Source organism: Microcaecilia unicolor, chromosome 1, assembly GCF_901765095.1.
Source record: "Microcaecilia unicolor chromosome 1, aMicUni1.1, whole genome shotgun sequence".
NCBI lineage: Eukaryota > Metazoa > Chordata > Amphibia > Gymnophiona > Siphonopidae > Microcaecilia > Microcaecilia unicolor.
In genome coordinates, this window is record NC_044031.1 from 1,136,181 (window position 1) to 1,163,897 (window position 27,717).

The window sequence follows — 27,717 nt, forward strand, 5'->3', positions numbered from 1 at the left end:
TGGGGGTCATAGCGGCCTTCCTGCTAAAGGAAGGAGTACAAGTCCATCCTTATCTGGACGACTGGTTGATCCGAGCCCCCTCTTATGCAGAGTGCGGCAAAGCTATGGACCGGGTAGTTGCTCTTGTGAGCTCCCTGGGATGGATCATCAACTGGAAGAAGAGCCAGCTGCGCCCGACTCAGTCCCTGGAGTATCTGGGAGTTCGAGTTGACACCCAAGTGGGCAGAGTGTTCCTGCCAGACAATCGGATTGTCAAGCTTCAGGCTCAGGTGGACTAGTTCCTAGTAGCCTCTCCTATTCGGGCTTGGGACTACGTGCAGCTGTTGGGCTCTATGACGGCCACGATGGAAGTAGTGCCCTGGGCCAGGGCTCATATGAGACCACTACAGCTATCTCTGCTGCTGCGCTGGACTCCGATGTCGGAGGATTATGCTGTGCGCCTTCTCGTGGACCCAGCAGTGCGCAAGGCGCTGAGCTGGTGGACGCAGACAGACAAGTTGTCTGCAGGATTGCCTCTGGTGACCCCGGAGTGGATTGTCGTCACGACAGACGCCTCTTTGATGGGCTGGGGAGCCCACTGCTTGGGAAGGACAGCGCAGGGGCTCTAGTCTCCTGCAGAGGCAAGTGGTCTATCAACCTCCTGGAACTCAGAGCCATTCGGTTGGTGTTATTGGAGTTCATCCCGGTACTGGTGTTGTAGCCTGTACGGGTCCTGTCGGACAATGCCACGGCTGTGGCCTATATCAACCGCCAGGGAGGTACCAAGAGCGCCCCTCTAGCCAAGGAGGCTATGAGTCTTTGCCAGTGGGCGGAAGCGAACCTGGAGCAGCTTTCAGCGGCCCACATTGCCGGAGTCATGAATGTCAAGGCGGACTTTCTCAGTCGCCATACCTTGGAGCCCGGAGAGTGGCAACTATCTGCTCAGGCGTTCTTGGACATCACGAAGCGCTGGGGCCAGCCGAGCCTAGATCTGATGGCGTCATCGGCCAATTGCCAAGTGCCGCGCTTTTTCAGCAGAGGACGGGACCCTCGATCCCTGGGAGTAGATGCTCTTCTCCAACAGTGGCCGACACAAGAGCTCCTCTATGTGTTCCCGCCCTGGCCCATGTTGGGCAGGGTGCTAGACCGGGTGGCAAAGCATCCCGGCAGGGTAATCCTGGTGGGTCCGGATTGGCCCAGACGTCCCTGGTATGCGGACTTGATCAGGCTCTCAGTCGACGATCCTCTGCGGCTGTCAGTGGAGCAGGGCCGGTTACATCAGGGTCCCGTGGTGATGGAGGATCCCTCTCCCTTTGGTCTTACGGCCTGGCTATTGAGCGGCAGCGTCTGAGGAAGAAGGGCTTCTCAGACAAGGTCATCGCCACTATGCTGAGAGCGAGGAAACGCTCTACTTCTACTGCTTACGCCAGGGTTTGGCGTATCTTTGCAGCATGGTGTGAAGCAGGCTCACTTTCTCCCTTCACTGCTCCAATTTCTTCAGTGTTGGCGTTCCTGCAAGAAGGTCTGGAGAAAGGCCTGTCGCTCAGTTCCCTTAAAGTCCAGGTAGCGGCTCTGGCTTGCTTCAGGGGCCGCCTGAAGGGTGCTTCCCTGGCTTCGCAGCCAGATGTGGTGCGCTTTCTCAAGGGAGTTAATCACCTGCGCCCTCCTCTGCACTCAGTGGTTCCTGCGTGGAATCTCAACCTGGTGCTAAGAGCATTGCAGAAGCCGCCTTTTGAACCCTTGTCGAGGGCATCTCTGAAAGACCTGACGTTGAAAGCAGTCTTTTTGGTGGCTATCACTTCAGCCAGAAAAGTTTCCGAGCTCCAGGCGCTCTCATGTCGAGAGCCTTTTCTGCAGTTCACTGAGGCGGGAGTGACTATTCGCACAGTGCCTTCCTTCCTGCCCAAGATTGTTTCTCGCTTCCATGTGAATCAGCAGCTCTGTCTCCCTTCCTTTCGTAGGGAGGACTACCCAGAGGAGTACTCTGCTCTTAAATATCTGGATGTGAGACGAGTCATCTTCAGATACTTGGAAGTGACCAATGATTTCCGGAAATCGGATCATCTGTTTGTCCTGTTTGCAGGTCCTCGTAAGGGTCTGCAGGCTGCTAAGCCTACAGTGGCAAGATGGGTCAAGGAAGCCATTGCAGCGGCTTATGTGGCCGCGGGGAAGGTGCCGCCTATCCAGCTGAAGGCTCACTCCACGAGAGCTCAGGCGGCCTCGATGGCAGAGGCCGGATCCGTCTCCTTGGAAGAGATATGCAAGGCGGCAACTTGGGCTTCGGCTCATACATTCTCCAAGCATTACCGTTTGACTGTGGCTGCACGGGCGGAGGCCCGGTTTGGAGCTTCAGTGTTGAGGTCAGGGATTTCAATGTCCCGCCCTGGGTGAGTACTGCTTCGGTACATCCCACCAGTCTATGGATTGATCAGCTTGATGATATGGAAGGTAAAATTATGTATAATCATACCTGATAATTTTCTTTCCATTAATCATAGCTGATCAATCCATAGCCCCTCCCAGATATCTGTTCTGTTTTTATTCTGGTTGCATTTCAGGTTCAAGTTTAGTCTTCAGTTATTTCAGAAAGACTTCGTGTTCAAGTTCTTTCACTTGGATTCTTCAAGAGTTGAGACGAGTTTGTGTTACAGTGAGCTGCTGCATTCCTCTCCCCTCCGTTTTACGGGGCTGGATTGAGACATAAATTCTGCCGGCACTCCCTCCCGCTTCGTGCGGCTGTAGGGCAGCTTTGTACCCCTCCCGCTTCGGCGGTGTTAGGGTCAGTCAGCTCCTCCCGCGGTTGCGGTTGCAGGATAAGCCAGATCCCCCCGCATCGGCGGGTGTGGTGTCCCTCCCCCGCTCCGCGGGGATGAGCTGGACGGATTCCCCTCCCCCACTTGTGTGGGGATGAGCTGGGTTAATTCCCCTCCCCCGTTTCGGCGGTGGTGAGCTGGGCAGAGTGTCCCTTCGTGGGTGTAATTCTCTAAGTGCTGAGTCCTGCGGATGGAGCTTTGATATCGACATACTGAGGAGTTTCCGGCAGCACATGACCACATATAGGGAGGCAAAAGTTTGCTCTCTATCTCCACCTGCTGGTAGATGGACACAACCCACCAGTCTATGGATTGATCAGCTATGATTAATGGAAAGAAAATTATCAGGTATGATTATACATAATTTTACCTTAGTCCATGTAAACTAATGGTCAGGGATAGACTACCATATCAATGGGGAAAACAGAACTAGAGTCGGTAGTTGCTCTCTTTAGAGTACTCAGTCCCTTTCGTTCCTCGGTAAAGAACTGTGTATAAAACATACAGTCACCATAGTATAGCTGATTCTGATCTATTGATCCCAAAACACACAAAGGCAGTCTATCTGGAAGGATCTCCAAAGTAGTACAAACACAAGGAGCAGATCACCAAGAGAAAGTCCAAAGAGTCTTATTCACCACAACTTCTAGTGTTCCTGATCTATTAATTCCAACAATGTACATCTGGGAGCTCTGAATTGAACAAACTGTACTGTTAAGGTTTCTAGAAAAAACTGACAGGCCTGATCAAGAAGATATTTGAAGCTAAATGGTGCAAGTGGAAGAGTAGCCTGATGGTTAGTGTAGCAGACTTTGATCCTGGCAACGTGGGTTCGATTCCCACTGCATCTCCTTGTGACCTTGTCACTTAACCCACTATTGCCCCAGGTACAAAAAATGTAGATTATTCTCAGGCTCATTTTCAAAAGAGAAGGGGGCCCATCTTTCAACACAAATTGGGAGATGGAAGTCCTTTTCTCAGGGTCGGCCAAATCAGCATAATCGAAAGCCGATTTTGGGCGCCCTCAACTTCTTTCCAAAGTTCCCGGGGGCGTGTCGGAAGCATAGCAAAGGCGGGACTGGGGCGTGCTTAACACATGGGCATCCTCAGCTGATTATTTATTTATTTGTTGCATTTGTATCCCACATTTTCCCACCTTTTTGCAGGCTCAATGTGGCTTACATATTACCGTTATCGGAACAAATACATGGTTTGAATGAATACAAAGTGAATTGTGGTAGAATGAGGTACATGTAAGGTATGTACAACTGGGGGAACTTAGAGAGGGAGAGGGGAGGAAGAGTCAGGTAATGGAAAAAAGAAGGGCGTCCCTGACGAGCACTTGGCCGACTTTACTTGGTCCATTTTCTCTTGCGACCAAGCCTCAAAAAGGTGCCCGAACTGACCAGATTACCACCGGAGGGAATCAGGGAAGATCTCTCCTTACTCCCCCAGTGGTCACTAACCCCCTCTCACCCTAAAAAAAACTTCAAAAATATTTTTTGCCAGCCCCTATGCCAGCCTCAAATGTCACACCCAGCTCCCTGACAGCAGTATGCAGGTCCCTGGAGCAGTTTTAGTGGGTGCAGTGCACTTTAGGCAGACAGACCCAGGCCCATCCCCCCCCCCCCCCCCCCCCCCCCCCCGCGTGTTACACTTCTGGTAGTAAATGTGAGCCCTTCAAAACCCACCAGAAACCCACTGTACCCACATGTAGGTGCCCCCCTTCACCCCTTAGGGCTATGATAGTGGTGTACAGTTGTGGGGAGTGGGTTTTTTTTGGGGGGGTGGTGGTTGAGGGCTCAGCACCCAAGGTAAGGGAGCTATGTACCTGGGAGCAATTTCTGAAGTCTACTGCAGCGCCCCCTAGGGTGCCCGGTTGGTGTCCTGGCAAGTGAGGGGACCAGTGCACTACGAATGCTGGCTCCTCCCACGACCAAAGGGGTTGGATTTGGTTGTTTCTGAGATGGGCATCCTTGGTTTCCATTATTGCCGAAAACCGGGGATGACCATCTCTAAGGTCGACCTAAATGTTGAGATTTGGGCATCCCCGACCGTATTATCGAAATGAAAGATGGACGCCCATCTTGTTTCGATAATACGGGTTTCCCCACCCCTTCATGGGGATGCCCTCATGAAAATTTGGGTGCCCCATTCGATTATGCCCCTCAGTGTGTATTGTGCTGCGTGCCTCTAGTAGCGCTACAGAAATGATTAGTAGTAGTAGTAAGTGCTTAGGGATAGAATCCACTGTTTGTGAGACTGTATTAGAATAACGCAGGTTGTATACTAGTCCATTCTGCTTAGTATATGGTTTGTATTCTAACAAAAGTTCCTTGTCATCAGCAGTGGGTGAATCCAGAGACTTGTGGGTCATGGCCATCTATCAGCAGGTGGAGACAGAGTTCTAAACTGAACTCTGTCATATAGGGCGGTATGCTCCTGGAACAGATAGTATTTCTCTATCTATAGCAGACAGTGGGATCCTGGGATCATCTTCTGCTTGGCTCCTGCTCTGGGCTTCCTGGTTCAGTTGAGCCAGGGAGCGTCTAGGCTCTATTGGTGCCTATTCTAAGGGTACACCTGGTGGTGCCAGGTCCCTCTGTCACTCCATCTCCTGCCTTCAGACTCCATCTTCACAGATGTTTAGGGGGAAAACCCAAAAATCGGAAGAGCAGAATTCTGCTATTTCAGCTTTCTGAGAGTCGGGGAGTATCTGTGCATGTTGGCAGCGGTCCGCTTTCAGCAGCCTGGACATGCACCTCAGCCCATCGTGTGCTTGTCGTGCTTTTTTCCTCAATGATGGCCGTCTTAGTTTCCCATGTCTCGTTTCACTCTGTATCCTCACTGTGGATGGACTCTTTCTTTATATGCCTGGCTGGGACAAGGCCGCCCTCGGGCCCCCCCACCCCACCCGAGGTCGCCGGGCCCTCTCTCCACCCCTAGGCCCTCTGACCTTAAGCGCCTCACCTTCGAGAGCGCAACAAGCAGCGGCAGACCACTCCTTCCTTCCGTGTCCTGCCCTCGCGGAAGTTATGTCAGGCAAGGGCAGGACACAGAAGGAAGGAGTGGTCTGCCACTGCTTGCTGCGCTTTCGAAGGTGAGGCGCTTAAGTTCAATGCCAGAGAGCGACGGAGGGCAGGCCGGACTGCAGCGGCGGCGCCGGGGCCCCCTGGAGGCTTGGGGAATTTTGTCCCCCCTGTCCCCCCTTCTCGGTGGCCCTGGCTGGCTGGTAGGGTTCTGCACGTCTCCAAGATTGCTGGCTCTCTGAGTTGGTCATTCCTGTCTGCTAACAGTTTTGTTGGAACCAGGTGCTTTGGAGCTCGGGCTGTATGAGATTTGAAACCTGGCTGTTCCAGTGACAGTTTTTTTTCTGTATGCTCTGTCCAATGCAGCTCCATTCATTCCGTGATGCTCTCAGTTATTTATGGGTACCTTAGCCTCTCTGGTTGTTTCCTCTGGCAAGCATGCACTGCCTTTTGCTGGAAGCTCATTTTAGCAGGTTTCCGCATCCATCAGAGTTCAAGCTTCTCCAACCTTTAGGCTGTTCCCAACTGAAACCTGCCTTCAATGTGGCTGCAATATCTTCTGGTGGCTGTGCCCACTTGCAAATTCCGGCTACTGGTAGCTTTTGGTTCACGCCTACTTCGGCATTCAAGGCGTGGAACCCCTTGTACCCTTTCTTGCCCTGCTCGGTTTATTCCTTGATTCAGGTGATGTTTTGCATGGGCTCTCTTAAAATATATATATATATACTAGCCATTAAGCCCGTAACAACAGGCTAGTTTTTTGTTTTCCTATGCCCCCCCCCCCCCCCCCCGGTCCACCAACCCTGCTCTCTCCCCTGCCCTCCCCCCCCCCAGCGTGTTTCCCTCAGTTCCGCCCCCTCCTTCCCTCCTTGCTCCCTCCTCCTCCGATTTCCACGCCCATGTCCAAGCCCTCCTCCCGATTGGGCTGTACTGCTGGTGGAGGCGGGGCTTGGACCTACACTCTTAGCGTTCTGAGTGACTCTACTGCGCATTTGCAGGTGAGTGTTCACTTGCCGTTTATATGTTTGGGTGCGTGTGTGTTTGGGTCAGAGAGTGAGTGAGAAAGAAAGTGTTTCTCTCTGATAAAGAGACAGACAGCGTGAGAGTGAGCTCTCTCAGTGGTGGTGGTCAGTGGCGTTTGACAAAGTGCCGCACGAAAGACTCCTGAAGAAATTGCAGAGTCATGGAATCGGAGGTAGGGTATTATTATGGATTAAGAACTGGTTGAAAGATAGGAAGCAGAGAGTAGGATTGCGTGGCCAGTATTCTCAGTGGAGGAGGGTAGTTAGTGGGGTCCCGCAGGGGTCTGTGCTGGGTCCGTTGCTTTTTAATGTATTTATAAATGATCTAGAGATGGGAATAACTAGTGAGGTAATTAAATTCGCCGATGACACAAAATTATTCAGGGTCGTCAAGTCGCAGGAGGAATGTGAACGATTACAGGAGGACCTTGCGAGACTGGGAGAATGGGCGTGCGAGTGGCAGATGAAGTTCAATGTTGACAAGTGCAAAGTGATGCATGTGGGTAAGAGGAACCCGAATTATAGCTACGTCTTGCAAGGTTCCGCGTTAGGAGTTACGGATCAAGAAAGGGATCTGGGTGTCGTCGTCGATGATACGCTGAAACCTTCTGCTCAGTGTGCTGCTGCGGCTAGGAAAGCGAATAGAATGTTGGGTGTTATTAGGAAGGGTATGGAGTCCAGGTGTGCGGATGTTATAATGCCGTTGTATCGCTCCATGGTGCGACCGCACCTGGAGTATTGTGTTCAGTACTGGTCTCCGTATCTCAAAAAAGATATAGTAGAATTGGAAAAGGTACAGCGAAGGGCGACGAAAATGATAGTGGGGATGGGACGACTTTCCTATGAAGAGAGGCTGAGAAGGCTAGGGCTTTTCAGCTTGGAGAAGAGACGGCTGAGGGGAGATATGATAGAAGTGTATAAAATAATGAGTGGAATGGATCGGGTGGATGTGAAGCGACTGTTCACGCTATCCAAAAATACTAGGACTAGAGGGCATGAATTGAAGCTACAGTGTGGTAAATTTAAAACGAATCGGAGAAAATTTTTCTTCACCCAACGTGTAATTAGACTCTGGAATTCGTTGCCGGAGAACGTGGTACGGGCGGTTAGCTTGACGGAGTTTAAAAAGGGGTTAGATAGATTCCTAAAGGACAAGTCCATAGACCGCTATTAAATGGACTTGGAAAAATTCCGCATTTTTAGGTATAACTTGTCTGGAATGTTTTTACGTTTGGGGAGCGTGCCAGGTGCCCTTGACCTGGATTGGCCACTGTCGGTGACAGGATGCTGGGCTAGATGGACCTTTGGTCTTTCCCAGTATGGCACTACTTATGTACTTATGTACTTATATCCATTTGTTATAAGCTGCAAATCAGGGGGGGGGGGGTTGTTGTCCCCCTCCCCTTCTTAGAATATTGTGTGTGGGTCTGTGTGTGAGAGTGAGTGAGAAATTAAGTGTGTTTCTGTGGAAAAGAGACAGTGAGTGTGAGAGTGAGCAGCTAGTGTGTGTGTGCGTGTGTGTCTCTGTGTGTGAGTGAGTGAGAGAGAGTGCTTGTGAGCTGCTAGTACTCCCTGTCTCATTGGAAGTTCAGTGTCACCTTGTAGTCAGTTGTTGGAGCTATGTGGCAGTGGAGGTTCAGTGTCTCCTTGTAGTCAGTTGTTGGAGCTGTGTGGCGGTGGAGGTTCAGTGTCTCCTTGTAGTCAGTTGTTGGAGCTGTGTGGCGGTGGAGGTTCAGTGCCTCCTTGTAGTCAGTTGTTGGAGCTGTGTGGCGGTGGAGGTTCAGTGCCTCCTTGTAGTCAGTTGTTGGAGCTGTGTGGCGGTGGAGGTTCAGTGTCTCCTTGTAGGCAGTTGTTGGAGCTGTGTGGCGGTGGAGGTTCAGTGTCTCCTTGTAGGCAGTTGTTGGAGCTGTGTGGCGGTGGAGGTTCAGTGTCTCCTTGTAGGCAGTTGTTGGAGCTGTGTGGAGGTTCAGTGTCTCCTTGTAGGCAGTTGTTGGTGCTGTGTGGCGGTGGAGGTTCAGTGTCTCCTTGTAGGCAGTTGTTGGAGCTGTGTGGAGGTTCAGTGTCTCCTTGTACGCAGTTGTTGGAGCTGTGTGGAGGTTCAGTGTCTCCTTGTAGGCAGTTGTTGGAGCTGTGTGGAGGTTCAGTGTCTCCTTGTAGGCAGTTGTTGGAGCTGTGTGGAGGTTCAGTGTCTCCTTGTAGGCAGTTGTTGGAGCTGTGTGGCGGTGGAGGTTCAATGTCTCCTTGTAGGCAGTTGTTGGAGCTGTGTGGCGGTGGAGGTTCAATGTCTCCTTGTAGGCAGTTGTTGGAGCTGTGTGGCGGTGGAGGTTCAGTGTCTCCTTGTAGGCAGTTGTTAGAGCAGTTTGAAAGGCAGGCTCGTTTTTTAGTCGCGTGCCGGTCTCCCTCCCCCCCCCCTCCCCACATACATGTTGTTGCTGTTGTTCCGCCCCTTCTGCTGACTTGTGCTGTTCAGTGAGCCAAAGGGGCGGGACAGCTAGGTCTTTGCTTCATGCTGCAAAGCAGGACTTGTGTGTGTGTGTGCTGCGAGTGAATGCACCTGTTTACCTTTTTCTGTTGGCCCCAAAACGTTTTTTGATCCCTGCTTGGTTTCTGCTGCGGGTTTTTTTGTTGCCTCGGCCACTTTGTAGTTCCTGCTGTGCCCTTGTACATCGTGGTTTTCTTCTCCATCCTCCCTCCCTCCCCCACCGATGTCCACGCCCCCTTCTCCCCTCCCTATTGGCTGCATTACGTCCTCCTTCAATTTCCACGCCCCTCCCCTCCCTATTGGCTGCATTATGTCCTCCGATTTCCACGCCCCCCTCCTTCCCTCCCTATTGGCTGCATTACGTCCTCCTCCGATTTCCACGCCCCCTCCCCTCCCTATTGGCTGCATTACGTTTGGTACAGGAACAGGAGCTGCTGGTGGAGGTGGGGTTTGGAGTGTTGCTCCTTGAACGTTCGGCCTCTACTGCTCATTTGCGGGTGAGTACGGTCACTCGCAATTTATATGTTTGATATATATATGTATCATGCCTTTCAAAGCAGTGTCTTGGTGCATTCATGAGGCATGGTGGACCTTCTGACTGGTCCCTTTTTTTCCCTGCATGAGTTCTCTCTTTAGTTGCAAAATGACTTCTGTCTGCAGCACTGTGACGTGAGCTTCCTTATTTCAGCTGAGGTGGCAGGAATCCCTTCTTTGCTAGATATATCCATACTTTATCTTTTGGGAACTGCACTTATTTCTGTGCAAGAACAAGTTCTCCATTTCTTTTGGGGGTTGCACATATTTTACCTTTTCAGGTAACCCTTGCAGTTGTTCACCCTTGTAGCTCTTTGCTGCAATGAGGTGTTATTCTGTTCTCTATCCCATATGGGATCAACAGCACTTCGTTTTTGCAGCAGTTGGATGTCCTTTGCCAGGAAAGAATTATTGCCCCCTGGCTGCATGGGGCCTCATCAGAGACTTACCCATATTGCCTCTTTTTTTTTTCTTCTTTTCCTGCTGGCTGTTCCTCTCACTGTGCACCCAAGCATTCTTCTGGCTTTGACCGCTTCCTTTTCTACCTGTTTGTTCACCTTAAGATCATCAGTCTGCCAGGTTACAGGTACTTCAGGAGGCATCTGGCAGATGCATGCTGCTGGTGGGATGCTTTGTTCTGGCATCATCTGTAGTGGAGATGTGTCCTACCTCCACGTGTCTCTTGCATGTCTTCTTCCAGATAATTAGTGCTCCAGTTGTGCAGCCGTCTATGGCACTTTAGTGTTTTGCCCTCATGTAATGGAACTCCGCTACATCCCTACTGAAACATCAGCTGGGGGGGGGGGGGGGAGGGGGTTATACAGATAACATTCGGTTGTGCCATCAGCTGTTTGCATTCTCAAGTGTGCTATTGAGTTTTCCATTCTTGGGCGATCTTGGTGTTTGGCTGTGGATTTGATGGTGACTGCACATTATGCTGTGACGAGGGCTTCAGCTTCTTCAATAGCGGGGCCTGTAATGTGGAATACCTTACCTGGTTACTTGGTCTCTGTTCTAATGCTTTTGCAGTTTAAGAAATTGCTCAAGATGCAGCTTTTTACTCGGGCATTTTTGACCACCCTGACGTCGGCACTAGTTTTCTGTCTGAACGTTGCAGCCGAGTTTGGTCTCCTGAAGACACTCGTCGTGAAACATGGCCCATGTAAACACTGAGGCATGAACTGAAGCCTAAGAACAAATTAAACGTTATCACTGGAAATGGATTGACAGAGATGAATATTCATTTGGATCTGCAAATAACTAATTAGGGAGACGGCTGAAGTCAGTTGTTGGCGGAGGATTAATGGCAACAATTTGATAGACTGATACATATTGAGGGAGCTTGGAGAGGCTTTCACAATTACTGTTTGAACGTTTTTTTGGTCTAGAAAACTATTTTTGAGAAATTTCTCCAGCAATTTTGAAAGTGTTTTTCTGATACTGAGCGCACATACTACTACTACTTATTATTTCTATAGCGCTACTAGACGTACACAGCGCTGTACACTTGAACATGAAGAGACAGTCCCTGCTCGACAGAGCTTACAATCTAATTAGGACAAACAAGAGATAAGGGAATATTAAAGTGAGGATGATAAAATAAGGCTTCTGAACAAGTGAATAAGGGTTAGGAGTTGAAAGCTGCCTCAAACATGGACTTTATTTTATTTATTTATTTATTTATTTGTTGCATTTGTATCCCACATTTTCCCACCTCTTTACAGGCTCAATGTGGCTTACAATACATCATGAGTAGTGGAAATACATGAGTATACCTTTATTAATAACAGAAGGATTTTGGGTAACATGATGATAGAACATATTTGATTTTGCTTTTGGAAGATTGCAGTTTTTTCAGTCCATATTTGGAGAATTTTCATTCTATCTTCAAGAGTTTTAAAGTCACGAGGGGAGAAAAGATTTCAGTCCAGGATAGAACTTTACAAGGAGAAGAATCCCTCTTGTATTCGCTCAAGATATGTACAAATTTATCTTTGTTTTTTTCAATATAAAGATTTTTTGGGTGCAATGATTCTCATCATAATATCCCAATGAGGAATTATGGGGATGTTCTGAGCACCTGTATATTTATAGATTATAATTCAAATGTTTTATAGAGATTTTTGTGATATAAGTTTGAAATGTTAAAATAGACTAAAATATATTAAGATCAACAATAGGAGTTAGAATAAATAAACAAACCAACATTTAAGCTTGGTAATAAATTGAGGAGCCACAGAGCTAGCCATGCATGGCCAGAAAGATCTTTTTGGTCTCTGATAGAGCAGGGATTACAAAGAACCTCCGTAACAGGAAAGCAATTTCACTTTACCCTGTCTTCAAGCATTTGTTTAAAAAAAAAAAACAACTTGTGATTATCTAGACTATGCTTTTGTACTGCTGGCAAAATTTGCTTTTACGATCGCTATTTTTGTGGTTATTTCTAATCACCTGTTAATGTTTTTAGCACTGTGCATTAACATTTTAGTTTTTGCTTGTGTGGTATATCTTCAATTTGGATTAGATTTTACATAGTGGTGATAATGGGTTTTTTTTTCCTTTTGTGTATTTATGGGTATTTTATAGAATGTTAAAACACTTGGCGCGCCCAGTAAGACATGGAAGAAATAAAACTTTCTTATGAAACGTTACTCTTCTCTTTTAATAGAATTACATTGCTCGTTTTGGTCATGGCAGTGCCAAGTTGGCCAGACAGGCTCAGAGCAAAGAGAAAACTCTTCAGAAGATGATGGCATCAGGGCTGACCGAGAAAGTAGTGAATGATAAGGTAAGAAGCGGGTTACAGGGATTACATAAAGCTGCATAGGGTATAAGTGAAAAGGGGCTCTGGCCCTTTTGATGGTTTTATACAGAAACTGCAAGGACTGAGGGAGTATGAAAAGGTTTTCTGAATGGTTGAACAGAGACCTGGGAGCTGGATGAGAAATATAAACTGCAACCGAGAGTTGTTACAATCTGGGGCTCTGAAAAGGAGTGCAGCTAGGCAAGGGGAGCGACGTATAGGTTCCTTTGTAGAAGGGATGTTAGTAGAGAGGCTGTGCTGTGCTGTTGAAGTATCCTATCGCTCTGTATTTTAAAACTTGAAAAAAATTATTTTGCAGACTTTGTCCTTTTATTTCCCACCATGTGGGAAGATCCCTCCTCCTGTCATCATGGTGCAAAACGTCAGCTTCAAATATACCAATGATGGGGTGAGTAGCAGAGAAAGTTCACCTAACAGGGCAGGGTGGATGGATTTGTATAGGAGAATTTGTTGCATATTTGGGGGGCAGGGTAGGTTTTATATTGAGGTGAAGGATCCCGGAGGATGGGTACAGGGTGCAAAGTAGTGTTGGCAGTGGCATTTTCAGGAAAAGGTTCAGAGCATAGAGTGCTGTTAGGCAAAATGGGGACTTGATGGATCAGTCCAGCTAAGAGCAAAAAGCATGGGCGAGGATGGGAAGGAGTGGAATGGTGTGCAGACTGGATCCCTTGCAAGTGGATGCTTAGAGTAGAAATCACTATACCATAAATAACTTCCACTGCACTGTAAAAAGCAATGTGTGTATTGGTCCAAAATCGTGCTCTCTCTTTTATCAGTTGTGTGACATTCAAGGGGGGAAAAAGCCTCAAAGTGCCTGGGTCTATTGCGATCCCACCGGCCACTAGTCAATCCCGTTTACCAATTTCTTAGTCTTAAGGGGATCTGATCTTCATCATAGGCAAAAAACCTCCCTTGTGTCACAAGTGCATGCAGAACAAAACTGCTTTTCTGGGCATCTTTCTCTTTGATCCTGCATCTCCAAAGGTTGCTGCACTCCTTCAGCTAACTCATAGTCTGCATACACCACATCATGTTAATCAAGCAAAAAAGAACTGAGCTTGTGTTGGATTATCAGTTGAAATCCACGGTTGCCTCATTCCAGTTTCCCCTGACTGACGGTGGCCAGCGTTTCGCTGTGCTGTTTGACAACCTGTAGCTGCTTCAGGGTCCGCGTGGGGAATAGATTTAACGAAAGCTTCTCCAGCTTAGTTACGGAGGAGCATGATTTTGGACCAATACATAGATTGCTTTTTACAGTGCAGTGGAAGTTATTTATGGTATAGTGTTTCACACAGCTACTCCCACTACCACTTAAAAAAAGGTCTAGAGTAGAAATCATACAGGACAGCAAGATGATGGTGTTGGGTGCAAGTTCAGAAATATGTTATGGGTGGGAATCACAAAGGATGGGTTCAGGTTGCAAGCGGGTGGTAGGGGCAGGATGGTTCCTGAGAGATGGTCTTACTGTAACAATTCTTGTCTGCATTTCAGCCTTTGATCTATAAGAATCTGGAGTTTGGAATTGACTTGGATACTCGGGTTGCTCTGGTTGGCCCCAATGGAGCTGGGAAATCCACACTGCTAAAGTTGCTAACAGGAGAGGTGAGAATGAGGCTATATGTGTTCTCACCCAGATTCTAGACTTCTCTCTTTATGATTTTCAGGATTGAAAGACACATTAACCCCCAAATTCTATATATGGTGCCTTAACTTATGCCCGATAATTTGGCCGTGTCCCCATATTGCACGCACACCTTAGTTGATTAACAAGCTAATCAGTGCCGATAATTGGCTTTAATTAGAATATGCGCACTTAACTCTAGGCCTGTTCTACAACACGGTGCGTGTAAATTCTAATGCGTGAAATGGGCAGCTTGTGAGCACTATTAAAGAATACGCCCAATCTGCTCCTAACTTAGGTGCAGGTATTTAGGCCTGGTTTTAGGTGGCCTAAATCTTACTTGCAAGAATGGCGCGTGACCATATTCTATAAACTATGCCTATCTTTAGGTGTTTATAGAATCACGCTAACCATGTGGTTTTCCTGCATCAATTTTTAAGGCGTTATTTGTAGAATTTGGACCTAAGTGTGTGTTTTCTACAGATATATACTCTTAGTAGTAGTAGTAATAGTCACACTGATAGGTCCTATGTATGTTGGCTTTTCTCCATAGAAAAGCAGGGGAGATCAGGCACTGTTAGTTGGTGACATCATCGACGGAGCCAACTTAGACTGGGGTTTAGGTGTAGTCATAGGTGCGACTTTCCACTTTAGAGAAGCCCTCTATCTCACTTTATCTCTTTCCTCCCATGTCAGATGCCGCTCTCCCCTTCTGCAGCTACCTTTCAACATTCCTTCCCCCCACCCCATAACTGCAAACCTCTGCTGCTAACACTTCTGTTCTACTCTGCTGAACTCTTGCAGTGCACATTGGAGCACTGGTACAGAAAACACCACCACTTTTTTTTTCTTCCTCGGGCTCAGCAACTGCCCCAAGAAACAAACACACAAAAAAAGCTGAGCCGCCTCTTTGCTGTCTCCTGCAAAGTCTGGCTCTAACAGGGCTCCTGATTCAACATATTTCCAGACCACAGAGCTGACTGCTTCTCTACCCTGTTCCTCCCTTAGCTTTCAGAGAGCCAGGCTCCCAGCATGACACAGGGGCTGTGCTGTCAAAAGCCAACAAACAAGAATCTGGTAAATTCACCAGCACTCACAAGCACACCTACATTAGTACATAAGTATTGCTAAACTGGGACAGACCAAACGCCCATCAAGCCAGGTCACAAATACTAGTAACATAGTAGATGACAGCAGAAAAAGACCTGCACGGTCCATCCAGTCTGCCCAAGAAGATAAATTCATATGTGCTACTTTTTTATTTGTACTGTCCTCTTCAGTGCACAGACCCTATAAGTCTGGCCGGCCCTATCCCCACCTCCCAAGCACCAGCTCTAGCACAGACCGTATAAGTCTGCCCAGCACTATCCCTGCCTCCCACCACCGGCTCTGGCACAGACCGTTTAAGTCTGCCCAGCACTATCCCCGCCGCCCCAGCACAGACCGTATAAGTCTGCCCAGCACTAGCCCCGCCTCCCAACCACCAGCTCTGCCACCCATTCTAGGCTAAGCTCCTGAGGATCCCTTCCTTCTACACAGGATTCCTTTATGTTTATCCCACGCATGTTTGAATTCCGTTACCGTTTTCATCACCACCATCTCCCGCGGGAGGGCATTCCAAGCATCCAACACCTTCTCCGTGAAAAAATACTTCCTGACATTCTTCTTGAGTCTGCCCCCCTTCAATCTCATTTCATGCCCTCTCGTTCTACCGCCTTCCCATCTTTGGAAAAGGTTCGTTTGCGGATTAATACCTTTCAAATATTTGAACGTCTGTATCATATCACCCCTGTTCCTCCTTTCCTCCAGGGTATACATGTTCAGGTCCGCAAGTCTCTCCTCATACATCTTGTAACGCAAATCCCATACCATCCTCGTAGCTTTTCTTTGCACCGCTTCAATTCTTTTTACATCCTTAGCAAGATACGGCCTCCAAAACTGAACACTATACTCCAGGTGGGGCCTCACCAATGACTTGTACAGGGGCATCAACACCTCTTTTCTTCTGCTGGTCACACCTCTCTCTATACAGCCTAGTAACCTTCTAGCTACGGCCACCGCCTTGTCACACTGTTTCATTGCCTTCAGATCCTCAGATACTATCACCCCAAGATCCCTCTCCCCATCCGTACCTAGCAGACTCTCACCGCCTAACACATACGCCTCTCTTGGATTTCTACTCCCTAAGTGCATCACTTTGCATTTCTTCGCATTGAATTTTAATTGCCAAACCTTAGACCATTCTTCTAGCTTTTTCAGATCCTTTTTCATGTTTTCCACTCCCTACTACTACTTGACATTTCTAAAGCGCTACTAGGGTTACGCAGCGCTGTACAATTTAACATAGAAGGACAGTCCCTGCTCAAAGGAGCTTACAATCTAAAGGACAAATATACAGTCAGTCAAATAGGGGCAGTCTAGATTTCCTGAAAGGTATAAAGGTTAGGTGCTGAAAGGTCAATACATTTTATGCTGCGTATCCTAGAAATAAGCAGTGGATTATCCCCAAGTCATTTTAATAATGGTCTACGGACTTTTCCTTTAGGAAGCCGTCCAAACCTTTTTTTAAACCCCGCTAAGCTAACTGCCTTTACCACATTCGCTGACGACAAATTCCAGAGTTTAATTACATGTCGAGTGAAGAAATATTTTCTCCGATACATTTTAAATTTACTACTTTATAGCTTCATCGCTGCCCCCTAGTCCTAGTATTTTTGGAAAGAGTAAACAAATAATTCACATCTACCCATTCCACTCTACTCATTATTTTATAGACCTCTATCATATCTCCCCTCAGCCATCTCTTCTCCAAGCTGAAGAGCCCTAGACGCTTCAGCCTTTCCTCATAGGGAAGCCATCCCATCCCCTTATCATTTTTGTTGCCCTTCTCTGCACCTTTTCTAATTCCACTATATCTTTTTTGAGATGCGGTAACCAGAATTGAACACAATATTCCAGGTGCGGTCGCACCATGGAGCGATACAAAGGCATTATAACATCCTCATTTTTGTTTTCCTTTTCTAATAATACCTAACATTCTATTTGCTTTCTTAGCCACCACAGCACACTGAGCAGAGAGTTTCAAAGTATCATCAATGATGACGCCTAGATCCCTTTCCTGGTCAGTGACTCCTAATGTGGAACCTTGCATTACATAACTATAATTCGGGTTCCACTTTACCACATACATTACTTTGCACTTGTTCACATTAAACGTCATCTGCCATTTAAACACCCAGTCTCCCAGTCTCGTAAGATCCTTTTGTAATTTTTCACAATCCTCTTGCAATTTAACAACTTTGAATAACTGTGTCATCAGCAAATTTAATTACCTCACTGGATCATTTATATATATGTAAAAAAGCAGCGGTCCCAGCACAGACCTCTGTGGAACCCCACTAACTACCCTTCTCCATTGAGAATGCTGACCATTTAACCCTACTCTCTGTTTTCTATCTTTTAACCAGTTTTTAATCCACAATAGAACACTACCTCCTATCCCATGACTCTCCAATTTCTTCTGGAGTCTTTCATGAGGTACTTTGTCAAATGCCTTTGAAAATCCAGGTACACGATATCAAGCGGCTCACCTTTATCCACATGTTTGTTCACCCCTTCAAAGAAATGTAGTAGATTAGTGAGGCAAGATTTCCCTTCACTAAATCCATGTTGACTTTGTCTCATTAATCCATGCTTTTGAATATGCTCTGTAATTTCGTTCTTTATAATAGTGTCTACCAATTTGCCCGGCACCACAGTCAGGCTCACCGGTCTATAATTTCCTGGATCACCTCTTGTACCTTTTTTTGAAAAATCGGCGTTACATTGGCCACCTTCCAATCTTCCGGAACCATGATTGATTTTAAAGATAAATTACATATTACCAACAATAGTTCCGCAAGTTCATTTTTCAGTTGTATCGGTACTCTTGGATGAATACCATCCGGTCCAGGAGATTTGCTACTCTTCAATTTGTCAAATTGCCCCATTACATCCTCCAGATTTATAGAGATTTCATTCAGTTTCTCTGACTCGTCAGCTTTGAATACCATTTTTGGCACTGGTATCTCTCCCAAATCTTCCTCGGTGAAGACCCATGCAAAGAATTCATTTAATCTCTGTGCTGTGGCTTTGTCTTCCCTGAGTGCCCCTTTTATCCCTTCGTCATCTAGTGGTCCAACCGATTTATTTGCCAGATTCTTTTTTTTTATATACGTAAAAAATTTTTACGATGTGTGTCTGCCTCCAATGCAATCTTTATTTTTTCAGCGGCAAGTGGTAATTTGTTATATTTTTGCCTTGTTTGTCATCTTTTCCTGACAGGCACTTTATGTGCTAGTTCTTCTTCCTTATATAGTAACATAGTAACATAGTAGATGACGGCAGAAAAAGACCTGCACGGTCCATCCAGTCTGCCCAACAAGATAACTCATATTTGCTGCTTTTTGTGTATACCCTACTTTGATTTGTACCTGTGCTCTTCAGGGCACAGACCGTATAAGTCTGCCCCGCACTATCCCCGCCTCCCAATCACCAGCCCCACCTCCCAACCATGGCTCTGGCACAGGCACAGACCGTATAAGTCTGCCCAGCACTATCCTCACCTCCCCACCACCAGCCCTGCCTCCCAACCACCGGCTGTGGCACAGACCGTACAAGTCTGTCCAGCACTATCCCCGCCTCCCAACCACCAGTCCCGCTTCCCACCACCGGCTCTGGCACAGACCGTATAAGTCTGCCCAGCCCTATCCCCGCCTCCCAACCACCAGCCCCGCCTCCCGATCTTGACTAAGCTCCTCTGAGGATCCATTCCTTCGGCATAGGATTCCTTTATGCTTATCCCACGCATGTTTGAATTCCATTACCGTTTTCATTTCCACCACCTCCCGCGGGAGGGCATTCCAAGCATCCACTACTCTCTCTGTGAAAAAATACTTCCTGACATTTTTCTTGAGTCTGCCCCCCTTCAATCTCATTTCATGTCCTCTCGTTCTACCACCTTCCCATTTCCGGAAAAGGTTCGTTTGCGGATTAATACCTTTCAAATATTTGAACGTCTGTATCATATCACCCCTGTTTCTCCTTTCCTCCAGAGTATACATGTTTAGTTCAGCAAGTCTCTCCTCATACGTCTTGTAACGCAAATCCCATACCATTCTTGTAGCTTTTCTTTGCACCGCTTCAATTCTTTTTACATCCTTAACAAGATACGGCCTCCAAAACTGAACACAATACTCCAGGTGGGGCCTGACCAACGACTTATACAGGGGCATCAACACCTCCTTTCTTCTGCTGGTCACACCTCTCTTTGTACAGCCTAACAACCTTCTAGCTACTGCCACCGCCTTGTCACACTGTTTCGTCGCCTTCAAATCCTCAGATACTATCACCCCAAGATCCCTCTCTCCGCCCGTACCTATCAGACTCTCCTCGCCTAACACATACGTCTCCCGTGGATTTCTACTTCCTAAGTGCATCACTTTGCATTTCTTCGCATTGAATTTTAATTGCCAAACCTTAGACCATTCTTCTAGCTTCCGTATGTCTTTTTCATGTTTTCCACTCCCTCCGGGGTGTCCACTCTGTTACAGATCTTAGTATCATCCGCAAATAGGCAAACTTTACCTTCTAACCCTTTTGGCAATGTCACTCACAAATATATTGAACAGAATCGGCCCCAGCACCGATCCTTGAGGCACTCCACTACTTACCTTTCGCTCCTCCGAGCGAATTCCATTCACCACCACCCTCTGGCGTCTGTCCGTCAACCAGTTCCTAATCCAGTTCACCACTTTGGGTCCTATCTTATATTACGACTGGTGTAGGGAACTAGATAACTCATTTTGGCCATGATCTAGTTGTCTGTTTCTCTGCTTTGCTTGTTATGGGAAGCTTAAGAGGTTCAAGGTCTTGCCATTACTTGATTGATATACTGCTTGTCCCAACACTATGGCATAGTGGTTGCCCTCGGTAGGGTGCCAGGTCTAGGACACCGACTGTGCCCTTTTCATTGCTCCTTTCCTATTCTAGTCTCTGCTATGGCTCAGGTTTGTCATGTTAGCCTTATTTCTGTATTTCTCGTCATGCTTATTTGGCTGGTAGTGTAGTGTTGCCTATATTAGTCGGTGAGACTGCTACTGAGATGACCTTTCATTTGGACTGGGAGTGGAGGAATAGCCTAATGGTTAGTGCAGCAGGCTTTGGTCCTGGCAACCTGGGTTCAATTCCTGCTGCAGCCTTTTGTGACCTTGGGCAAGTCACTTAACCTTCTTTTACCCCAGGTAATTTTGAGATCTTCTGTCAAGTGTGCAACGGCAGCCAAAAAGCAAACAGGATGCTAGGAGTTATTGGGAAAGGAATGCAAATTAAGACCAAAAATATTATAGTGCCTCTGTATTGCTCCTTGGTGTGAACTCACTGTGAGTATTGTTTTCAATTCTGGTTGCTGTATCTCAATAAAGATATAGCAGAATTTAAAAAGGTTCAAAGAAGTGCGACCAAAATAAGAGGGGTTGGAACTGCTTCCATATGAGTAAAAGGCTAAAGAGGTTAGGGCTCCTCAACTTGGAAAAAAGACAGCTGAGGAGGGATATGATTGAGTTCTACAAAATCCTGAATGGTGTGGAGCCAGGTGGAGGTAAATCGATTTTTCACTCATTCAAAAAGTACAGAGACTAGGGGATACTTAAATTACATGGAAATATTTTTTCAGTCAAAGAATAGTTAAGCTCTGGATCTCGTTGCCGGAGGATGTGGTAATGGCGGTTAGCATATCTGGGTTTATAAAAAAAGGTTTGGGCAAGTTCCTGGAGGAAAAGTCCGTAGTCTGCTATTGAGACAAACATGGGGAAGCAACTGATTGCCCTGGGATTGGTTGCATGGAATGGTGCTGTTGGGTTTCTTCCAGGTACTTGTGACCTGGATTGGCCACTACTGGAAGCGGGATACTGCGCTAGATGGGCCATTGGTCTGAACCAGTGTGGCTATTCTTATGTTGTTGTTATGTTCTTACTAGTAAGAAATGCCCTTTTCGGAAACAAATGAAACGGGCGCTAGCAAGGTATTACACCCCCCTCCCTCCCGAGTTCCAGACCCCTCCCCCTTCCGTCCCTCCCTTCCGAGTTACACACACCCCTGTCCCTCTCTCCCTCACTTCGTTGCGAGTTTCAGCTGCCGTCCGCGTACCTGATGCGAAGGGGAGCGTGTGAAACGGGCGGTAGCAAGGTTTTCGTCGAGGGCGGCGGAACGGCGGGCGTATTTATGTACTCCTGCCCCTGCATGGCTTTTGTTGAACTCGTGCCTCCCTTGTGCCTTCCCCGGGCCACCCTCGACGTCATGGCGTTTTGACGCGAGGGCGGAGCTACACTGCAGGCCAGCCAAACCAGATATCTCTGGCGCCTCAAGTTTCCAGCTTGAGGCTTCATTGGAACGTTGGAGGTGCCTTTTATATATAGAGATGAGTCTGTAGTGGTTGATTTCGCCCAAGATTTCTTCATCCCACTGGTCTGGTATAGACGTGAAGAATGGAGACATTTGTCTTTCCTGATAATTTTCTTTCCTTTAGTACTACCTGACCAATCCAGAATCCCTGCCATTATCACGAGGGTCCTAGACAGTTAGATTTTTAAGCTGATAGAATTTGACTCAGACCTCAGTTCTCTGCCCAGTTCACTTTTAATGTCTCTCACTCTACTACTACTATTTAGCAGTTCTATAGCGCTGCAAGGCGTACGCAGCGCTGCACAAACATAGAAGAAAGACAGTCCCTGCTCAAAGAGCTTACAATCTAATAGACAAAAAATAAAGTAATCAAATCAATTAATGTGTACAGGAAGGAGGAGAGGAGAGGAGGGTAGGTGGAGGCGAGTGGTTACGAGTCAAAAGCAATGTTTAAGAGGTGGGCTTTCAGTCTAGATTTAAAGGTGGCCAAGGATGGGGCAAGACATAGGGGCTCAGGAAGTTTATTCCAGGCGTAGGGTGCAGCGAGACAGAAGGCGCGAAGTCTGGAGTTGGCAGTAGTGGAGAAGGGAACAGATAAAAAGGATTTATCCATGGAGCGGAGTGCACGGGAAGGGGTGTAGGGAAGGACGAGTGTGGAGAGATACTGGGGAGCAGCAGAGTGAGTACATTTTATAGGTTAGTAGAAGAAGTTTGAAAAGGATGCGAAAACGGATAGGGAGGCAGTGAAGCGACTTGAGGAGAGGGGTAGTATGAGTAAAGCGACCCTGGTGGAAGACGAGACGGGCAGCAGAGTTTTGAACCGATTGGAGAGGGGAGAGGTGACTAAGTGAGAGGCCACAAGAAGCAGATTGCAGTAGTCTAAACGAGAGGTGACAAGGGTGTGGATGAGGGTTTTGGTAGTGTGCTCGGAAAGAAAGGGGCGGATTTTATGGATGTAAAGAAAGAAACGACAGGTCTTGGCGATCTGCTGGATTTGAGCAGAGAAGGAGCGAGAAGAGTCAAAGATGACCCCAAGGTTTCGAGCTGAGGAGACAGGGAGAATGAGAGAGCCATCAACAGAAATAGAAAACGGAGGCAGTGGGGAGGTGGGTTTGGGGGGAAAAATGAGAAGCTCGGTTTTGGTCATGTTTAATTTCAGGTGGCGTTGAGACATCCAGACAGCAATGTCAGACAAGCACGCTGAAACTTTGGTTTGGATGCAAGGTGAGATATCAGGGGTAGAAAGGTAGATTTGGGAGTCATCAGCCTAGAGATGGTAGGAAAAGCCGTGAGATGAGATTAATGAACCAAGGGAAGAAGTGTAGATAGAAAAGAAGAGGGAACCAAGAACAGAACCCTGAGGTACACCGACAGGCAGAGGGATAGAAGTAGAAGAGGATCCACCAGAGTGAACACTAAAGGTGCGGAGGGAGAGGTAGGAAGAGAACCAGGAAAGGACAGAGCCCTGGAATCCAAGTGACGACAGGGTATCGAGAAGTATGCTGTGATCGACAGTGTCAAAAGCAGCGGAAAGATCAAGAAGAATGAGGATGGAATATTGACCTCTGGATTTAGCCAGTAATAGGTCATTGGAGACTTTAGTAAGCGCAGTTTCGGTTGAGTGGAGATGGCGAAAACCAGATTGTAGTGGGTCAAGAATAGCATGTGAGGAGAGAAAATCAAGGCAGCGGTGGTGAACAGCACGCTCAAGTAATTTGGAGAGAAAAGGGAGGAGGGAGATGGGTCGGTAATTAGAGGGACAAGTAGGGTCGAGTGAAGGCTTCTTAAGGAGAGGTGTGACCACAGCATGTTTAAAGGCAGTAAGGACAGTTGCAGTGGAAAGTGAGAGGTTGAGAATGTGACAGATAAAAGGAATAAGAGCAGGTGAGATGGCATTAAGAAGGTGGGTGGGAATGGGATCAGAGGAACAGGTGGTACATTTTGAGGAAGAAAGGAGAAGTGTAGTTTCCTCTATAGTAACTTCAGGAAAGGAGGAAAAGGAATGAGGGGAAGGGGAGAGAGGGGAACGGACTAGTGGAGGGAGAGGTGGCGAGGTAGAGAATTCAAGGTTTATCTTTTGAACCTTGTCGTGAAAGAATTCAGCAAGGGTCTGAGGAGATAATGAAGGGGGAGTTGGGGGAGGGGGCACCTTGAGGAGAGAGTTCAAGGTGGTGAAGAGAAGTCGAGGGTTACAGCCAAGAGAGTTGGTCAGTTGGATATAATAATCCTGTTTGGCGCGTAAAAGAGCAGATTGGAAGGTCAGCATGAATTTAAAGTGTAAGAAATCAGCAAGGGCCCGAGATTTCCGCCAGAGGCGTTCGGCGGAGCGGGTACAGGAACGTAGGTAGCGGATATTAGAAGCCAGCCAAGGTTGGGGTTTTGTACGCCTTATAGGGTGGGTCATTAAAGGTGCAAGTGTGTCTAAGGCAGAGGATAAAGTATTTTTGTAAAAAGAAACAGCCTCGTTGACATACGTGGATGGTGCCACAGTAGATAGGAGGTTTGAAACATGGGAGGATAGAGATGAAAGGTCAATATCGTGAAGATTCCTAGATAAATTAGATAAGATAGGACGGGACTGGGAGGGAGGAGATTTAAGTGTGAAAGTTATAAGATGGTGATCAGAGAGGGGAAGATCAGAGGCAAGGAAACTAGAGGGTGAACAGTTGGAGGAGAAGATGAGATCAAGACAGTGACCATTTTGATGAGTGGGGGAGGTGGAGCATAGTTGGAGATTAAAGGAGGATGTTAAAGCAAGTAACTTGGAAATATAAGAGTTGGAAGGATCATTAGCAGGAATATTAAAGTCACCAAGGATGAGAGAGGGGGGGGAGGAAGGATCATGGAATAAGGCAAGCCAGGCATCAAAGTCACTGAGAAAGGATGAAAGGGACTTATCAGGGGGACGATAAATGACCATTATTCGAAGAGGCAGAGGAGAGAAAAGGTGGACAAAGGAGGAAAAACAGTGAGATTGAGGTGGAAGAAGGGGTTGAAATCTGGAGGAGGGAGAGAGAAGTAGTCCAACACCGCCCCCGCGACCAGCAGGGCGAGGAGTATGTGAAAAAACATAACCGCCATGGCAGAGGGCTGCCCTAACAATTCTCCTACAGTCATTACATAAGTACATAAGTAACATAGTAGATGACGGCAGAAAAAGACCTGCCCAACAAGACAACTCATATGTGCTACTTTTTATGTATACCCTACTTTGATTTGTACCTGTGCTCTTCAGGGCACAGACCGTATAAGTCTGCCCAGCACTATTCCCGCCTCCCAACCACCAGCCCCGCCTCTGAACCACCTGCTCTGGCACAGACCGTATAAGTCTGCCCAGCACTATCCCCGCCTCCCACCACCGGCTCTGACACAGACCGTATAAGTCTGCCCAGCACTATCCCCGCCTCCCACCACCGGCTCTGACACAGACCGTATAAGTCTGCCCAGCACTATCCCCGCCTCCCACCACCGGCTCTGGCACAAACCGTATAAGTCTGCCATACTGGGAAAAGGCCAAAGGTCCATTGAGCCCAGCATCCTGTCCCTGATAGCGGCCAATCCAGGTCAAGGGCACCTGGCAAGCTTCCCAAACGTACAAACATGTTATACATGTTATTCCCGCAATTGTGGATTTTTCCCAAGTCCATTTAGTAGCGGTCTATGGTTTCATTATTTATTTATTTATTTATGCATGCATGCATGCAGATGACAACCAGTTTTACTTCCCCTTGATTCCTTTTACTCTCTTTTTTTTTTTTGCTTCTGTTTCCGAGAAGCAGGATAAAGCTGTTGACTGGCTTTCAGATAATAAGTTGTATTGTAATAAACTACCAAGTTGGTTATAGATATTTTCTGCGCATCTGTATAAGTGAAGCTACATATCTAAAGCGGGTTTTCTGCTAGCACAGCAGGAAAAATAACCTTACGTGTGACCATCTTGTTTGCATCTTTTTAGAACAATGTGCCACACGTATGTCTGTATATCTTTATTCTGTTAATATTTTGTTTTATTCTCTTAACAGCTTTTACCAACAGATGGGATGATTCGCAAGCATTCTCATGTAAAGATTGGCCGATACCATCAGGTATTATTTTGTGCATCACATTTTCCTTACTTATGATAAGTATTAGTGGTATAGGACTTTTCTTTAGGGACAAGCAGCAGAGTCCGTTATCACTCGTGGGTGGCATTTTCAGACAGAGCCTAGCGTTGAGTGTTTATAAGAAACTTCCAGACTTTTCTAACATTCTCTGTTCAAATCTTGGTGGAGGGATTTAAATTATTTTATATCTCTTTAGTAGCTCAGACCAAGTTATATTCAAGTATAGTAGGCATTTTTCTATCCCCAAAGGGCTCACATTCTAAAGTTTGTATGTGGAACAGTGAGGTTGCACAACAGACCATGATAGGCCAGGTGCCCTTAAATACAACTAAAGATCAGACAAAAGATGGCAAATCAATAGTGTCAAGTACTAAGCATCATGCAAATAGGAACAACAAACATACTCTGAAATGTCTATATGCAAATGCTAGGAGTCTAAGAAATAAGATGGGAGAGTTGGAATATATTGCACTAAATGAAAAATTGGATATAACCTATAACCTCACTAAGTCCACTCAATTATGATCACACACCCTCTATACTACCTTAACAACTCTCTTCCTTCTTCCCTCTCCCCTTCCGTAATCGCTACACATAACTAACTGTATCTGATATCCAGCTATGACAATGTTATCAAATCTATATAAGCCACATTGAGCCTGCAAATAGTGGGGGAATGTGGGATACAAATGCAATAAATAATAATAATTACTGAGACCTGGTGGAAGGAGGAGAACCAATGGGACACTGTCATACCAGGGTACAAAGTATATCGTAGTGATAGGGTGGACCACATTGGTGGAGGGGTAGCATTGTATATTAATGAGAGCCTTGACTCAGATAGATTACAAATTCAGCAGGACACAAATCACACCTTTGAATCATTGTGGGTTGAAATTCCATGTATAAAAGGGAAAAGGACGGTGATAGGAGTGTACTACCGTCCGCCTCGCCAAGATGAGCAGGTAGACGCAGAAATGATAAAAGAAATCAGAGACGCAAACAAAATGGGCAATGTGATAATAATGGGTGACTTCAATTATCCAAATATAGACTGGGTAAATGTAACATCGGGACACGCTAGAGAGGTACAATTCCTTGATGAAATCAAGGACAGCTTTATGGAGCAGCTGGTGCAGGAGCCGACAAGAGAAGGAAAAATTCTAGACTTGGTCCTTAGTGGAGCACATGATCTGGTGAGGGACGTTATGGTACTGGGGCCGCTTGATAACAGTGATCATAATATGATCAGTTTTGATATCAACCTTGAAGTAACTATACACGGAAGTCAAATACGTTAGCTAACTTTAAAAAAGGAGACTATGATAAAATGAGAAGAACAGTTAAAAAAAAAACGTAGGGGGGCAACTGAGAGGGTAAAAACTGTACAACAGGCATGGACGCTGTTCAAAAATACCATCCTGGAGTCCCAAGCCAAACATATTCCACGAATTAGAAAAGAAAGACGGAAGTCCAAAAGACAGCCGGCATGGTTGAAAAGTGAGGCAAAGGAAGCTATTAGGGCTAAAAGAAACGCCTTCAGAAAATGGAAGAAGGAACCGTCTGAAAATAACAAGAAGCAGCATAAGGAGTGTCAAAGCAATTGCAAGGCGCAGATAAAGAAGGCCAAGAGGGATTACGAAAAAAAGATAGCATTAGAGGCAAAAAAAACATAGCAAAAATTTTTTGGGGGGTATATTAAAAGCAGGAAGCCGGAAAAAGAATCGGTTGGGCCGCTGGATGACCGAGGAGTAAAAGGGGCGATCAAGGAAGATAAAGACGTAGCGGAGAGATTGAATGAATTCTTTGCTTCAGTCTTCACCGAGGAAGATTTGGGTGGGATACCGGTGTCGGAAATGGTATTTCAAGC

At 46.7% G+C, this 27,717-nt stretch overlaps 1 protein-coding gene across 2 annotated transcripts in view; it reads left to right on the top strand.

Annotated features, from left to right (window-relative positions):
* The window catches only part of LOC115461810 (ATP-binding cassette sub-family F member 2), a 228,516-nt gene that overhangs the window by 177,431 nt on the left and 23,368 nt on the right, over positions 1 to 27,717 (top strand). For both annotated transcript variants that reach the window (XM_030191858.1, XM_030191868.1), the window contains exons 9-12: positions 12,528 to 12,647; positions 12,982 to 13,071; positions 14,175 to 14,285; positions 25,767 to 25,829. In XM_030191858.1, the coding sequence (XP_030047718.1) occupies positions 12,528 to 12,647; positions 12,982 to 13,071; positions 14,175 to 14,285; positions 25,767 to 25,829 (384 nt within the window). The remainder of the gene's footprint in view (positions 1 to 12,527; positions 12,648 to 12,981; positions 13,072 to 14,174; positions 14,286 to 25,766; positions 25,830 to 27,717) is intronic.